Below are 17178 nucleotides of genomic sequence, written 5' to 3'. Positions count from 1 at the left end.
ATCTAAAATATAACAGGACACTGGAGTATATTCTGGAGCATCTCACACTTCTGATAATCAGCTGTCTGCTTGAAGTTTATTCAGCTGTGTAAAAACTATAACTTTAATCTCAGACAAACTGATTTACTCAGGAACAAATAAAATACTAAAAAAAAAGCCAAACAATAACATTTTAAGTTATCTAAGTGACTCATATATATTTAACCTGAGTAGCGAAAGACGGCGGTGGGTTTGAAAACGATTTGCGGGGAGTCCGGTGTTCTCAGGGCGCTAGTGAGCCTAGCCCCCGGCTCGCTAACGAGCTAGTGGGTAACAGATGTCTCCGAAAACGTCGGAGCGCTTTTGAAAATATGTGGTGTCCTGATAAACTGAGCAGATATTTGAGGTTTACACAGCTACATTCTCGCCTGAAAATATGTTAAACGTTTATTTTGTGACCCAGAAAGAATAATAAGAGTAACATTAAAAATAACTAGCTGCCGCCATTGTTGGAAACTGCGCTGGGCCGCGCTATGAATTCTGGGACACAGCTGCTTCTTCTTCTTCTTCTTCTTCGGGGTTTAACGGTAGCTGACATCCTTGTACATGCAATGCTGCCATCTTCTGTTTCAGTCCGTTATTACACTCTTAAATCCTGCCACTTATTCCTGCGTCTTTTGTGATCGTACAAAGTTTCAAACGACGCCTCGACTATTAAATCAGTCGTCGACGATTTTGATAGTCGACGTAATCGTGACTAGTCGACAAATCGTGGCAGCCCTAATGTACATGTATGGCAGGTTGCTGAGAGGTGTTGGTGAGACGCTGTGCGAAAGGCTGCTGTCTCAGCTCACCTGTCAGTGTTTAAGCTGGAGCACAAGTGCATTGTCATAGATCCTTGACACACTGAGTGTGCACACTGATCAGCCACGACATTAAAACCGCTTACAGGTAAGTGAGCGCCATTGATCACTGTCAGATGGGTATGACCATGCATCTAAACAAGGTGGTGGCCAAAGCGCACCCCACATAGCAATATCACTGCAAATGGTAAATGGACTGATTCTTATATAGCACTTTTTTTTACTCTAACTGAGCACTGAAAGCGCTTTACACAGGTTTAGATATACCTTCTTGCATCTAAACCTTCTAGATCAACCATGCATGCAATGTGCACACTAGGCCATGACGTACAACCTGCAAAGAACTGTTGCAAATGTCCTACAGACAGGCAACACAAGGTAACTCCAAAGGTTTAGGTCCGACACTGGCAGGTGAGCTTCCATTTGTGTCAAAATTCCTGTTCACATGCCCGCTGTGTCTGTTGGCACAACACGTGACCAGATGTTATCTCTGCTTTTTTAGTCAAATGAAACATCTGGACCACATACTCAAATGAGAGGAAGTGCAACAAGACAATCGCGGTGAAGTTGGAAGGACACATCAGGTGTCGGATTAGCACCTGATACAGTTGGTTTCCCAAAATAGTTTTGTTGCAACTGAAGTACAATTCAGAGTTAAAAAGAGCTATGCAAATATTTTACTGTCGACGGTTTAGACACAAATTGAACCAGAAACAACAGATCGGTGAGGGACACGGGGTCTCACGCAATATTAGGCAGTGGTTTGATTGTTGTGGCTGACTGTGCAATTTGCATGTGTACAACTGCTCTGTTCACTTAGGTTAACCTTATGGTTTTTCTCGAAAATGTTGCATTTATTTAATCCCTTTTGCACGTTGGGATTTAATACAGTTCTCAGACTAAAATGCTGAAGTGCAGATTGCCTAACCCACTGATTTCAAAGGTTAATCCTGTCACATGCACAGCAGGTTTATTTGGTCCATCTATGATTTGTTTCTGTGAGATCTTCAGTGACTTCCTTATCTCTTGTTAATCACATGATCCTATATAATCTTTCTTTGTCTTGCTTTGAACCAGCTGGCCTAAAAAAAAAGCATTTGTAAACAAACTGTACGACTATATAACAGCTTGTTAAAGCTATTTCATACACAGTATATCACACTTTATAATTACGTTAGTTTTTAGTATTTTGCAACAAACCTGCTTGTGTGTGCAATTAGTCCAGCTCCGGGGGGGGGAACAAAATCACCAGCCCTGCCTGGTGTGTATTTGTCCTGTCATACAGAATAAGAATATGCTGAGCCATCTGCAATATCGTGTCAGCCCTGTGCTGAAGATGGCCTCCTCATCAAGTAAAGGGAGTGCAGTCTCTCTCTCTCACACACACAGATACGGCAACATTGACAAAGACTTGGCAGCAGATGGCTGGAACACATCTAAGTGGTCCAAATTGATTGTCTTGAATCCCATCTCTTACTTACCATTCTTCTACTTACATGTTTACTTTTTAGATCAGCACAAACTGAATGCAGATTGTTGAAATCAGAACACGACTCTGGCTATAAATCATGGAAACATAAGTCATATTCTGAGCTATGAGAGTTAGGCTCCTAATTCGAAACACCGACAGCGGTGTCAGTATCAGGTGTTCTATTGGATTGAGCTCTGTTGACTTTAGAGGTATATGCGTATAACAGGAGAGTCACTGATATTTGGAACACAGTAACGTAGAGCTATTCCAAAATGGTTCATGCTGGTGTGTCTTCTATTCAAACATCCACTTCTAAAATATTCAGCTACCACCCCATTTCTATTTTTTGCTTTACTTGAAAATACAGCCTGCCAAAAGCTGAAGAATGATAGCAGAAGTAATGCACTTCACATGTTCACAATTAGGCTGACCTGAAATTTGCTTACCAAATATGGTGTCTGGATAACTTGCCCACTAACCCTGTTACGCACGTGATACAGATAAATAGCCCCAATGTAGGTGACACAAACGATTTTGTAATATTGACTTCTAATGTACATTTTCTATGCTGTGAATATAAAAAAGACTGCATACTGTGATAAGCCCATGGCAATGTGTTTGACTGACAATGCAAAGTGGCTGCCAATCAAAGTGCCACGTCCAATCTGTCAAACGAGTTCAGTTTGTCTTCGGCGAATATGACGGGGCTATGAGGTCATGGAAACATGGCCTCTGCTGTTTCCTCTTCTATTTGTGGCAGCAGGATGATGCTGTGAATGAGACACTTTACTAATAGAGTGCCTTTTCAGCTCTCTACGTGACAACAAACATCTATTCTGCGGTATCCTTTAAAACGCAGATGAATCCCTCCTACTGTTCTGTTGCTGCAATCGTTCAGCGACGTCAGTAAAAATGATAAAACACTCAGATGGGGATTACTACATGATCATTAAACATAGTCAGCCAATTACCAGACATGGAGTGGGGTTGTATTCATTCAGAACATTCCTTAAATTCCTGGTTAGACATGACAGGTAAATAATCCCGACAGCGAAAACTGGATCCTTGTCCTGCTGATGGATTATTATGGCCACAAACTATGTAAATTAAAAGGAACAGTGAGGATTAGTACAAAAATATTTTCTAGTTTAATACTGAAACTGAAGCCGAACAAGGACAGGCAGACAAAAATAAAGAAACAGAAGGAAAAAAGCAGGGAATATGGGAGAGATGGCAGGAGAGACTGAGGAGGGTGTGACCTTAATCTCACAGTGGAAAAGGAAGAAACTCACACTGAAACATGCACAAACACAAACACACAGAGAAGCATGCACATCTGGTCCATCCAGTTTCTACTTTCTATCTCAGAAGAAAAGTATGTTGGAGGTTAACCTTCTGATATCCAGTATACAAAAGATTACTTAGTGCTCACGCTGGTTGATCAGTTACTCTGTGACTGCTGTGGGCTGTCAATTATGAAATAAGGGTGTGGCTGTTTGCTTTGGTTAATTCTGAAGCTGATTCATGAGTCATTACCCACATACAGTGTCATCACTGCTCTGTAGCACTGCAAATGTGTTACTGAGGGCACAGTCATTACCTTTTGAAACTATTATCATAGCAATTAGGTTAACATCTGTAAATTTGCACATGCAAATGTTTTACTGCTGTCCCATATATCCAGTAAAAAGAGGCCCGACACTGCCACACACTGCAGAGTCATGCAGAGTGCTATACCGTTTCGCCTTGCAACTCTATCTGCAAGCTACTACATGTTACACCAGTAAGCCAAACATGAAAAAGGGGACTGCTCCACATGAAGACAACGATGCTGATCAGTGTGTCTCTGGCTTCTGTTCAAAACCCCTGCAGCAAAGGTTTTGCTTTCATGTGTTGGTGTGGGGTGGAGGTGTCATATCTAAGCTTAGCTGTTCATTCGTTTATATTACTGGACAGTGCGTGTAAATAGAAGTGATATTTAAACTGGAAAATTAGTCACAAAAAAAACCATTCAGACTTTACTGGCTGGAAAGTTGTACTTAGCAAGTGCACTGCCCTCATGCGGTCACAACATGATGCCTTACTACAGTGTGAGAGAAAAGAGCGAGAGAGGGATGCACGCGTGGGTTCCAGCCGTCCTATATCCGTCTCCCGACTCCCACATGAAATCCAGGGAGCGGGGGGGAAGGTGTAGTCTGGGGCGCAGTGGTGACCCACATCTTAGCTCCACCACCACACCCCCCGGAGCTCCTCCTTACGTCAGACTGAATAATGGCCCGTTAGATCAGCATCACTTATGACCATACCAATAAATAAATAAAAAAATCCAGTGAGGTAGTATTTTACTTTAAATATAGTAGAATCCCTCGGTATGGCAGGGGGATGCGGGTACTTCCTGTGGATTTCGAAATGGCTCATTTTATTCTATCGGGGGGAGCCAGCTTCACATCACGGATGCATCCATTCGTATTCCGCGGGTGGATACGTTCATGGCGCTTTTACGTTCTAAATGCTGAACTGCATTTATTTATCTAATAATCGCACGTGAAGTTTTTATCAGCATTTTCAATCGAGAAGTTGCACGTTTTTCCCAACGGGCGTAAATTTTATCAAATTTTTCGACATATGCTGTGAATGGCATCCTCTTCCCCCAATTTATGGTACAGCCCACTCCCCACCGTTAGCCGTTGTTGTATCCCCTGCTACTGAACAGATTTGTCGCGATACAAACTAGCTACACACTGGCATTAAAGCCACGAAAAGATGCTCCTTCACCGGATTAAAACAATGAAAAAAACACCTAGAAGTCTGGAAAAACTTTGCCCAACAGTGCCCAAACTTTGGTAGACTACAACCAAAACCACTTCCCTACAGTTTCGAGTGTGTTAGCATTGTTTTATCTCACCACTATTGCAATTGGACGCGTTTTTTGCCCCATCTGGACCAGTCCAGTCTGATGAATTCACCGAAAAAAGACGGAGATGATGATGTGCCCGTTAAAGACCCGGTAAAATACGGCGAATTGGTCATTTTGGGGTAAGTCTTTTAAAACCTTAAGCTAGAGTGAAATTATATCGTTTGGTGAACAGCTCCAGTGGCAAATTAACCTTTAAATATGTAGCGGTTTCACCAGCACAAATAACCCAGCAAATGACGTTCGAGTTCAGCTTTAATCCACTGCTCTTACAAAATATATCGCGCTTACGGTTGTTTTAGGGTTATTAAATCAATCGTAGTAAGGGATTCTAGCTTATTTCTCATTTATGTTACATTGTCGTCGTTTTCCCTCACCGGTGTAGCTGTGTAGTAATGTTAAAAAGTAAGTTTTTAAGGCATTTTATCTCAAACTACAGCCCAGCATAGTTTCTCCATCATGTTTAAGTGTAAAGGTGCAACATCTGCCTTGGCCATAGTACATAAGGCTACTACGGATGTAGCCGGTTTTTCATCAATGGTTGTAGTGGCAGCGCTGGATTGCTCAGACCTGAAAATCCCAATGATGTCATACTTTGCTGGATCGGTGCTCGCTAAAAGTAGCAGGGAGGAGAACAGCGTCGTCTGAAAAATGCGTTTTGCTTATATTCATAGTCATAGTCGCGCTCTCGTTTGGTATTACTAATTAATAAAACGTCTCAGCCAGATGACCGTCCATGCCAGGGCGGGAGGGAGGGAGTGAGGGAGGAAGGAGGAGGAGGAGGCGGAGGAGGAGAAAAGCCCTTCTACATCACCAGCGCACACAAGTACAGGAGTGGGCAGGATGTGCTGATGACAGCCACCAGCTTCCACAGCACTTCCAGCCCTGCAGCTCCACTCTATGCACAGTTTGCAAGGACCAGGAAATTACAACACACATATACACATACACAATCATATACACAGCCTTACACAGGCCTCCCTTTTGCCCTGCAGAGCTTCCTGTGTATGCCAAAGATAACTGACCTAATGGCCTATCTCTTCCCCTCCAGCTGAACACAGAGTGAGGAGGCTGTAGCCCGCCTGCATTAGAATACTGATTAACGTCCGTTTGAACACAGCAGCCCTTTACACGCTCACATCAGAGTAAGGATGTGAGAACTGAATGCCTATTTTGAGAATTTTTTTCCTTTTTTTGGCTGTGGAACTTGAACACCAGTGTGCTCTGCAGTGTGTGCCGAAATGCGCCTCCTCGATGGCTAAAAAAATGCATTTTGTACAACCTCACTTTCAAAGCTGTGGTGATTGAGAGTCGGTTTTGATTGTGCCCTGCCAGACTGGTAACCTGTCTGTGGTTTTGAAAAAGAGCTGACAGACAAGGATAAAGAGATAAAGCTGATTAACTATCTTCCAGTGCTACAGCCTGGTTGTAGTAGTACACGGTACAGTAATATTGTGAATAATTGTTTTATTATATGGGTGATCACAGGTATATTACATTTGGATTTGTGGAATTTATTGCTCTCAAACATACAGCAGGTAATTTTGCCTGGAGGCAGGCAGTGTAAGAACAGGATGTATCTTTTACTGCTTCCTGTCAGATTTCATAATTTTCTGGCCATGTTTTATGCAACTGTGGTTTGGCTTTGCATCTGTCAGCTTTGATGATCCCATGCCCCTTGTGGTCAATGTCTACTTCACTGCTGGCCATGTGATCTTTGCAGAGGCTGCTTGCCTGCTATCTCTCGTCACCTTAGTTATTCTGGACACCATGTACCACCACCATGCCCCGTCCAGCAACCCCCTCTATTCGCTATGCGAACACCCTCTTGTCTTCTCACACCTTTCTATTCTCCTCCATAACTTATCTCAATATGGTCTCTGTCTCATTCCTCTGTCTATCACCCAGCCCTTTCTCTAGCCGACCATTCAGTGTTTTGCTGAGTGCTGACTTTCACAGAGGCAGGCCTCCTTGGTGACTTGCCCTCAACGAAAATAAACCTCGTGTTGAGGGGCAGAAGGAGTGAATATTTCATATAGTGCCTTATGATGTGTGCACATTTGTGATGCAGGCTGAACTGCCCACAAACGCATCTTAAAGAGCTGCTGTCCTTCTGGCCTTTCCCCCTCAATCCTCTGCTTTGCGTGATCTTTCAGTCCCTGTTCTCCATCTCCCGTCCTTCATTTTATTCACTTATTTCTTGTGATAGCTTCTGACTGTTTTTCTGCCTCCATTTCGACCAACCTGCTACCCTTTTCTCTATCTCCTGCAGCCTCTTATCCTTTGCCCTATTTTATGTGCTCTGACTTTTGGCCAAAGCCCTGAAAGCTCTGTGCTTGCGTGTCCGTGATTCCTGCACCAGTCTTTTCCTTGTTAGTCACAGTTTAGTTTGAACTGTCAGAGCAGGCCAGGAAGGGTACAGGTTTGCATTGAGTCATGCTCTTTAATTGGATTTCACATTAAAAAAAATCAAAGTTGAATGTGCCCTGTTTGTAGTATTTCCAGGTGACATACTTGATCTGTTCAGCATCATCATCCCACCTTCCTTTCCCGCTCTATCCTGAGGATTGTCAACCACAGAAAATCTATGTTCTGAGATTCATGGAATTGAAATGCACAATATCAACTTGCTCTTAGACAAGCTCACAGATTGAACCATCAAAGACAGTTTACATTTTTTCATGAATACAAATTTATTGAAGTGTTAGTATTAAATAGTAAAAGAATAAATAAAAACAGGCCTGGGGTAAATGCAGTGAAAAACTATGAAAAATATGCTAAAGTTGTTCATCTAATTTATTTTCAGAGAGCTCATGTCAAAGTGATATTAGAGTGATTCAAGTGAGCGACATTAGGTTGCTGGAAACTGCTGTTATTAACAGTTTTCCCTTTTCATCCTTACACACAGCTGTGAGCTGTCAGGAGAGGTCACGTTACCATAAGTATAATAGAAGATTACCAACAGGTGTAACACTAAACCAGTGTCCTTCTAGCTTCTTAGATATGGTCGGTGACAGAATATAATGAGAGTGAAAGTAAACTAGTGAAGGAAGAGACAGAAAGCATCTTCATTGTCAGGTGTTGTCAGTCATGTCACCTTGAGCCCAGTTTGCAGCAAAAAAAAAAACAACAACAACTTTGCAAATTTAGAGACCGAAGCTGTTGCAATGCCTCCAAACTGCTGACATTCTGGTGTTTGCTCGCTCCATGCTACATTAGCTCTGCTGCTAGCTGCTGCTGTCTAGTGAGGAAGTAAACACAGAACCATAGTGAACTGAAATGAATGTATCAGACCACAGATCAGTTCAGTATAACCAATATCCAGACCAGTAACCAGACCAGTTTTTTTGTTTGTTTGCTTTGTTTTTTTGGTGGGGGGGCTGTCAGACTAATATCTGATCTTAATATTGGATCGGTGCATTCCGATTTCAAGGAAGCAGTTTGAGATGATTTTACCTTTCTAGCATAGTTTGTGTTATCCTGCTGGAAGCAGCCATCAGAAAATAGGTACACTGTATTATAAAGGGATGGACATGGTCAGCTGCAATATTCTGGTATATTGTGGCATTTTAACAGGGATACTGATCGGTCAAGAACGTATCCCTCACATCATTATACCACCACCAACCTGAACCATCGATACAAGGCAGGATGGATCCATTACCAACATGTTAATGGCAGATTCTGACCCTATCATCTAAATGTCGCTGTAAAATTGAGACTCCAGTCTTCTGTTTTCCACTTTCAGTGAGCTTGTGGACATTATAGACTCAGTTTTCCATTCTTACGTGTTAATTATACTTATACGTCAGATTTATGTTGTAACTTACGCCATAACTGGAACCTTGTTATAACCCTACGCACCGACCTGATGTGTACCTCTGAGAAATGTGCCTACACATTGGGTTGATGGATACAAAAGACTTAAATGGCGTGAAAGGTTGTGGTGTAGGGGTGAAATGAGTTTCCAATTATTACGTAAGTTAGGACATACATTTCTAGCAGAGGTCTAAATAAAGCTTTAGCTCACATGAGTAGCACCCAATGTGGTCTTCCAACTGCTTCAAGTTTAATATGTTGTGCATTCAGAGATGCTCTTCTGCATACCTTGGTTGTATTGAGTGCTTATTTGAATTACTGTTACCGACTCAGTCTGAATGCATCTATGCCATACTCCTGTGAGTGGTATCAATAAGGCATTGTTCATCCCAGAGAATTGCCCCTCATCAGATATTTCCCTTTTTCGGACCACTCTCAGTTAAACTTAGAGATGGCTGTGTGGGAACATCCAAGCAGATCAACAGTTTCTGAAATACTCAGACCACCCGTCTAGAACATGCCACTTGCAAAGTCACTTAAATCATCTTTCTTCATTCCTTTTGTAAATTCATCGCAGTGTCAGAGCTACACTTTACTGACACTCAAAAAGTAGGCAGTGCTTCCTTTTGTACTCAAATCAAGACCAAAAGTCAGAAGAAAACCAGACCAGATGGCTTTTCATCCCATCAACTGTGGGGAGCAGTGAAGATGGTTATTGTCAAAATTGTGAGTCTTGCCTGCAGGACTTCCTCTGAATGCTTTTAATAAGAAACATGTCCTGCTCATTAGTCACAAGCCTTACATACTGCCTTTTTTGTGAACTCAAGCTGTGAAAGAAATTACATTGACCCAGCTACAGAAAACATTGAGGACAAATTCAATATCTTAGTTAAGGTGTCAGAAGGATTTTCATTTAAAAGCCTTATATTGAGTTATAAAACAGTAATGGGCTGGACTATGTTATTTACCACCCTCTGAAAGAACCTATCATATCTGCTTGCTATTAATGAACACAAAGCTTCAAAGTATTATTCAGTATCCTCTCCAGACCACTTACTCAACTCTTTATGGTTAATGTAATTGGGCAATGGTGTGATGAAAATAAATCTGTCTTGCTGAAGATGCTTTATATTGTAAGAGGTTAGATGAAGAGCGAGCTCTTCTTTAGTGAACGTGGGCCTTAAGGACAAGCCGAGTGAGTCAGATCAAGTGCAGGTTGTCTTTCTCATTGAGGTTCAGCAGTTTAACATGAATCACGAGTGGCCTGAATGTGCTGCTCTAATTCATTTCAAACGAGCGAGCAGCGGTATTGCTGTAAAGATGCACATAATTAATTGAGCTTGCACTTTAATTGCCGTTATTTTCCTGACATCTTGGCAGCTTCAGTGTCATTTAAGTGATGACTTATGATAAGTATGCAAACAAGATAACTGTGTTTTTAACACAATTAGGCTTTCTCAATAAAGCTAGATGTCGGCTGTATTCCAGCCCAAATTAGATTACTTAAACATCATTTGTTGGTTTCAGTAGATATTTTTCGTCATGTTCTTGTGTTTGTTTATCTTCCTCCAGCTACAATGGCTCCCTTCCAAACGGAGACCGTGGGCGCAGAAAGAGCCGCTTTGCTCTGTACCGAAGGGCCAAGGCCAACGGTGTCAAGCCCAGTGCTGTGCACATCCTCAATACACCACAGGACAGCAAGGTACGTGTCCATGCGCATGTGTGTGTGTGTGCTATAGTTTTCATCATTGTGTAACATGAGTTTCCTTCCTGTAACCCCTGTTGTGTGCCAGAGGAAGGATGACTAATCATGAAGACAGGTTTATGTGGTCTGTCTGTGTGTGTGTGTGTCATCCTACATAAGGCTGTTTGATGTACTGAAAGATGCTGCATGTAAAAAACTTGAGCTGAATTAAGATTTTAATCTGGAGATGACTGATACTGATTACTGCTTGGATACTGTTTTTAGCTAGTACAAAATTCAGGTATCAATAAATCGGCCAACATTTATATTATTTTGGATGGATATTTTTTTCCCACACAGAGACTTTGCTTGGGTGGTCTTTCAAGTATATGAACAATAACCAACAGTATTGTTTATTTATTTATTTAATTTAAGATAACAGTACCACCTATGATCAGAATACCAGTTGAAAAGCCACTTACTTTTATTTTGAAAGTTCAGTCACTGTTAAGGTCCCATTATAACGTCTGTGCAGTACCTGACAAAAAGCACTGTATGACAAATTATTAACATTAAACTTCAGATTCGCAGCTGCAGTTGCTGCAGCTTAATTGAAGAGACAAGTGTAAGATTGTGTTGGTTGTACCGCCATTTTTATCATACATTAGCACAGAAGCTCAGAGATTCACAGAGTTTACAGAGGAAGAAGTTGCAACAATCTGAAATGGTAAATGGCCTGTATTTGTATAGTGCTTTACTAGTCCCTAAGGACCCCAAAGCGCTTTACACAACCAGTCATCCATCCATTCACACACTGGTGATGGCAGCTACATTGTAGCCACAGCCACCCTGGGGCGCACTGACAGAGGCGAGGCTGTCGGACACTGGCGCCACCGGGCCCTCTGACCACCACCAGTAGGCAACGGGTAAAGTGTCTTGCCCAAGGACACAACGACCGAGACTGTCCAAGCCGGGGCTCGAACAAGGCGAACTCCCAACTCTTGAGCCACGAAAAGATGAGACCTTGTGGAGAAAAACTTGGCTGTTCTTTGGTTCTTGGTTCTTGTTTTGACTTCTTCTCCTCCTATATGAGGTTTTGTCTGAATGGTGACACCTGTTGTTCAGGAGAATATTGCAGCAGGTATCTGCACTGTAACAGGGACCATAAATGGAAGAGGCTGTGTGATAATGTTACCAACAGTGCACCAATGTGGCGAGTATACTGGGGCCAAAACCATGTGGCAGGGCCAACCTGGCTCACTGGCAGAGTTGGTTTTTTGGCTCTCCTTGACACCATTCAGCTGTCCACCAGAAAGTTCCTGGCCCAGCAGTCTTAGACTGCCACTGAAAGCAGTATTCCTTGCTGTTTTTTGGAAGTCTGCTATAAGCCGCAGAGCCACACTAAATAATATCCCCATGGAGCGAGGCAAACATTCAGGACCACCTAAAAGTAATGCTGTCATGTTCATCACCACCACCTAATGTGATCTGAAAAAACATAGAACTATCTCAAAACCTGGGAATTTTTGACAGTGTCAAATTTGTGTCAGAGCTGTCGTATTATATTTGATTTCAGTGGTGTACTTAATGAAGCTGAACATGAGAGTGATCAGATTTGTGGGATTGTATTACACAAACTGGTTAACAACTTACCATGAAACCCACACCACACCACCATCTGTTCTGCTGTGTTGTTACATGTGCTTTGCTGAGAGCTGACTCTGTAAGAGAATCTGTGTGATGACACCATGTCTAGACTCTTCCAAGCATCTTATTCAGCAATTTCCAACACAACAAAGAAAGGCTTTTATATCAGCAGACACGTCATCCAGTATCTATATTAGATCAACATCCACCGGCTGATCTGTTTGTCTGGCGCTTAGTAGAAGACCAGCACGTCATTGCTAAATGCTGCTCTTAATGTTGGATGATGGTACCGTGGTTAGCACTTTGGCTTCACAACAAGGTTCCCGAATCATGGTGAGGTGGAGTTTGCGTGTTCTTCCTGGGTCTGCGAGAGTTCTCTGACTTTTACCCACAATCCAAAGACATAAGTTAGGTTGTATGATTATATGGGTAAATGTGGCTTGTAGTCTAAAATGCAGTCCCCAACCTTTTTTGTGCCACGACCGGTTTATGTCCAACAATATTTTCACTGACCGGCCTTTAAGGTGCCGCAACAAAATAAAACCAGTACCGGTAGCAAAAAAAGAAGATTTATTCATAACACATGGGGAAAAGACCCAGGAAAACCGAGTTGACGATAAAAACCCTAAAACCGATCAATTTCACAACTCTCACGGCCCGGTTCCAATGACTCACGGCCAGTACCGGTCCGTGGCCCGGGGGTTGGGGACTGTTGGTTTAAAATGCTTGGAGTGGTAAGACTGGAAAAGTGTTGTATAAATGCCAGTCCCTTTGCACAAACTGTTTGAATTTAAAGGTGCCTTTAAAAACAAAAATGTAGATATACTTTATTTGCTTATAACTGTGTGTTTTACTTAAGAATATGGGTGGTTAAATGAAAAGAAAGAAGCTTCCAGAAAATGACTGCTGTACCACATGTTGTTGCTGTTGTTGTTGTTGCAGGCGGTGCACAGCAGGGGGCAGCACAGCATCTCTTTCACCCTGTCCCGAAACCAGACCGTGGTGGTGGAGTACTGCCATGACAACAACACAGACATGTTCCAGGTAACACAGCAAGCAAACAAAGTCAACTTTTATTTTCTTTTGAGTGATGAGAGGATTCACAGCAAAATGTACTCCAAGAAGTGCGATCATGTGCAAGTTTCCAACTGTTATGTAATCCCATCAAAGTCATTTCTACAGGAGGGTAGATTATTTTGGTTCAGAACTGGGACCATTAAGTGTTAAAAATAAAGAGATTTACGTCATAGCTCCAAGAAAGTCTATTTTTATGCACACGCTTGTGCTTTTCTATTGCTCTTACAGATCTTTTTAAACATAAAAATGAACCATCTTGCCCAGATAGCTCAAAGCCATAAAATTATGAGCACTGATGCTTTAAAAGAAATAGCTCTGCTTACCAATAACATTTTAATGAGACATTTGTTTCAGTTAATAAATAGTATTTTTCTGTGCTGTCCCCTGCAGATTGGACGCTCCACAGAGAGTCCTATTGACTTTGTGGTAACAGACACCTCTGGAGGAAAGGAAGGCGAAGATCCTTCCATTGCTCCCAGCACCATTTCCCGTTTTGCCTGCAGAATAGTGTGCGAGCGCAACCCGCCTTACACTGCACGCATCTATGCTGCAGGCTTTGACTCCTCCAAAAATATTTTCTTAGGGGTGAGTAGACTCATACTCCAGCAACAGGTTTCTAATAACAGAATATTTTAGATTTTAAGTTATTGAAAAATCTAACTGAGTCCCAGTTTCTTGTCTACTGTACACATCCTGATGATTTAAGAGAGCTTAACTTTCCATGAAACGATCTGATAAAAATTGCAGTGTTTGACTAGCTTTCACTCATTTTCAGTCCATTCCTTGTACCTGACCATTTTGAGAGTGTTGCTTTGTATGTTACGCCACTTAACACTGACCTATGAATCATTCAAGCATAGAAAAGCACCTGCCTGCAAGGGATGGGTGCGTTGTCCATGTGTTTCCATGTGTATTTGCACATCTCAATAAATTGCTGTACCCATTTTCCTTGCAAAATGGTGCGGTGGCCAAAGACTTTTGCACAGTGCTGTGGGACTTCTGTTGTAGAAAGTGATGCACTGAAGATCTAACTGCAAAGTCTTTTTTCCCTGTGTTTTTGGACTGCCTGTATTTGAAAGTAAGACGAGAGCAGCACTCTTCATGCTGGGAATAACAGTATGATTGACACAATAAAAATACTTTCTGAAACATATCAATATTATGTTTTAATGTCTTTGCTGCCACAGGAGAAAGCAACCAAATGGAAAAATCCTGATGGGCATATGGATGGCCTCACCACTAATGGGGTGCTAGTGATGCACCCACAGGGCTTCCCAGAGGATCCCAAGCAAGGCCTGTGGAGGGAGATCTCCGTCTGTGGAGATGTTTATGCGCTGCGGGAGACACGGTCTGGACCCAGCAGGGGGACGCTGGTGAGTTGCCGCAGGTTTGGTTACCATATCTACATTTCTTCAGTGAACTTTCGGGGTCTGTGTTTGCCTTTTATTGTACACAAATATCTGTTTGTGCGTCACTTCAGGCGGAGGGGGAGAGCAGCGCACTACGTGACGGGTCGCTCGTCGATCTCTGTGGTGCTACTCTGCTGTGGCGCACCGGTGAGGGGCTCATGCGCTCTCCCACTCTGCGTCACCTGGAGGCGCTTCGTCAGGAGCTTAACGCATCCCGGCCCCAGTGTCCCGTCGGCCTCAGCACACTGGCGTTCCCCAGCCTTCCACGCAGTCATAGGTCAGGGCCACACTGATGGTTAAATTAAGGTCTTGTTATTTATTTAAAAACGGATTATTTCCAATTACTAATTTTAGGAGAAAATTCTTCACAGGTTTTTCTATTTTGTTACACACGCATGCATTAAAAAATTTTCTTTAAAATATCGGTACACTTTATTTAACTTCAGCCTTGAAGAGCGTCAACCCTGGGTCTACCTCGCCTGTGGCCACGTCCACGGACGCCACGATTGGGGCCAGAGATCGGAGAGAGAGGAAGATCCAGGAGAGGGTGAAGGCTCCACCACCCGGCGAGAATGTCCCCTGTGCAGGAGCGTGGGTCCCTACGTGCCGCTGTGGCTGGGCTGTGAGCCTGCGGTGTATGTGGATGCCGGAGCCCCCACTCACGGTTTTGTGCCATGTGGCCACGTCTGCTCAGAGAGGACAGCCAAGTATTGGGCTGAGACTCCTCTGCCCCATGGGACGCATGCCTTCAGACCTGTCTGCCCCTTCTGCTCCACTGCCCTGAGCTCCCCCGGCTGGACACGGCTCATCTTCCAGGGCCCCATCGACTAATCACCACTTCTCAGCAACAACCACAATAGCAGGAAGCTACCTGAGCTGCGTTCATGCGTTCAAATGTTGATCAGTATGATAAGCGTGTGTGTTCTGTACAATAACACTCTCTGTTACTGAATGTAGCTCAGTGCTGACAAATCCTTCCCTTTGTTTATCCTTTAGGGCTTGCTGATTAGTGTAAGATCAAGAAAATAGGACAGAATTATCAGTGCTGTCAATTCAAAGTGTTTTCTAAATTTTAAACCATTTCCCGCCCCCCTCGTGCAGGAGTCAGAGGGTTTTAATTCCAGCTGAACACAGTGGCAGTTGATTTCAGTCATTACTCGTCTTTCAGCGAGACACAGCTCTCAGAAGTGATGCTGCACGTTCACAGCTTAAACTATGATGCTGCATTTTAACTATATTATCAAATGATAGCCACATGACTTTCGTCAGTCTTCAACACCATGCATTGTATAAAATGCAAGTAACTTTTGCACTTATTCATCTTCTACCCTTTCACATGAAGCGTAACCACTTCTGCTGCTGTGGAATATATATATATATATATATACACATACTTTTTTTTTTATTAGTTCATTGGCTGCGGCAGGACTTTCATCACAAAAAAACTTAATGCTTCTGGCATCAACTTCCATAAAAAAATATCTTATCTGACATCAGCATTATAATTAATGGTTTTCCTTTCTGAACTAGCAACCGTTTTATATTTCTAGCTGTGTTCTCAGTGGGCTTTGTTAACTGCGGATGGTTGATGATTATAATGTGGGATCAGTGGCTCGTGCTTCCATACAGCATTTAACACTCTTCCTGATCCATGAAGGAAAACTTCACAACTATTTCTGAAGTTAAGGAATTAGAAGCATATGTTGTTGGAGTCCTTTACATATCACTGTAGAGTAAGATCTATGCACAGACTGCCCATTAATGACAGACCCCTATGTGTTGTAATTCTTTGGACAGTAACCTGCAGATTGTTTGATTAGCTCCGAAGGGCCAGAGGGAACACTGCAGTACTTTTACAGCAGATCTTTTCCTAATTATGAAGCAGGGTAAGGATAAACAAAGGCTTGGAATGAAAACCGGGTATGAACTCCACTTCCCAACTCTGAAGCAATAATAGCACTCCCATAGATAAGCTAGATGTTATGCTATGTTTAGCCAAGTGTTAGGTCAGCAGTCCAATTCAAATGTGGCTGAAATGGTTTCCAGGTAAAGGGCTCAACCAGAGGCGTGTTCAATCCCGTGACTTATTTCCAAATTGGGGGTCATAGACCAGAGAATATGAGTGATACCACAAGCTGCAGATTTGAAAGACTTAATGCCTGATCCATATTTAATTACTAATTCTATCATTTCTTTACTGTGCTGGTAATGCTGCAAAACTATCCAGCTTGTTCTTTGTTAATTTGAACACACTTCTGGTTTCTGAATTATGTTAAACAGGGTGTATGGTAGTGTGATGGAGTGTCAGTAGGCTT

The 17178-nt window shown here is 42.6% G+C and overlaps 1 protein-coding gene across 1 annotated transcript; it reads left to right on the top strand.

Moving 5' to 3' along the window:
• The first annotated feature begins 5038 nt into the window (after positions 1 to 5038).
• LOC146616875 (E3 ubiquitin-protein ligase pellino homolog 2) lies at positions 5039 to 15797 on the top strand. The gene is made up of 7 exons (XM_085373582.1): positions 5039 to 5349; positions 10619 to 10748; positions 13320 to 13421; positions 13845 to 14039; positions 14642 to 14827; positions 14935 to 15140; positions 15310 to 15797. The coding sequence occupies exons 1-7, from the start codon at positions 5270 to 5272 to the stop codon at positions 15692 to 15694; spliced, it is 1284 nt and encodes a 427-aa protein (XP_085229708.1). The 5' UTR covers positions 5039 to 5269; the 3' UTR covers positions 15695 to 15797.
• The last annotated feature ends 1381 nt before the right edge of the window (positions 15798 to 17178 follow it).

The sequence above is a fragment of the Diplotaxodon limnothrissa genome, linkage group LG15 (assembly GCF_057381915.1).
Source record: "Diplotaxodon limnothrissa isolate DT_005_m linkage group LG15, D_limnothrissa_male_GT1.1, whole genome shotgun sequence".
Classification (NCBI taxonomy): Eukaryota; Metazoa; Chordata; class Actinopteri; order Cichliformes; family Cichlidae; genus Diplotaxodon; species Diplotaxodon limnothrissa.
This window is presented reverse-complemented; position numbering and strand designations above follow the sequence as displayed.

Excerpts from the sequence above, each read along its gene's own strand:
- LOC146616875 (XM_085373582.1), top strand. The coding sequence starts at position 5,270 with ATGAATTCACCGAAAAAAGACGGAGATGATGATGTGCCCGTTAAAGAC. Across the intron at positions 14,040-14,641 it reads CCAAAAATATTTTCTTAGGG|GAGAAAGCAACCAAATGGAA; the intron begins GTGAGTAGACTC and ends TTGCTGCCACAG. Across the intron at positions 15,141-15,309 it reads AGCCTTCCACGCAGTCATAG|CCTTGAAGAGCGTCAACCCT; the intron begins GTCAGGGCCACA and ends ATTTAACTTCAG.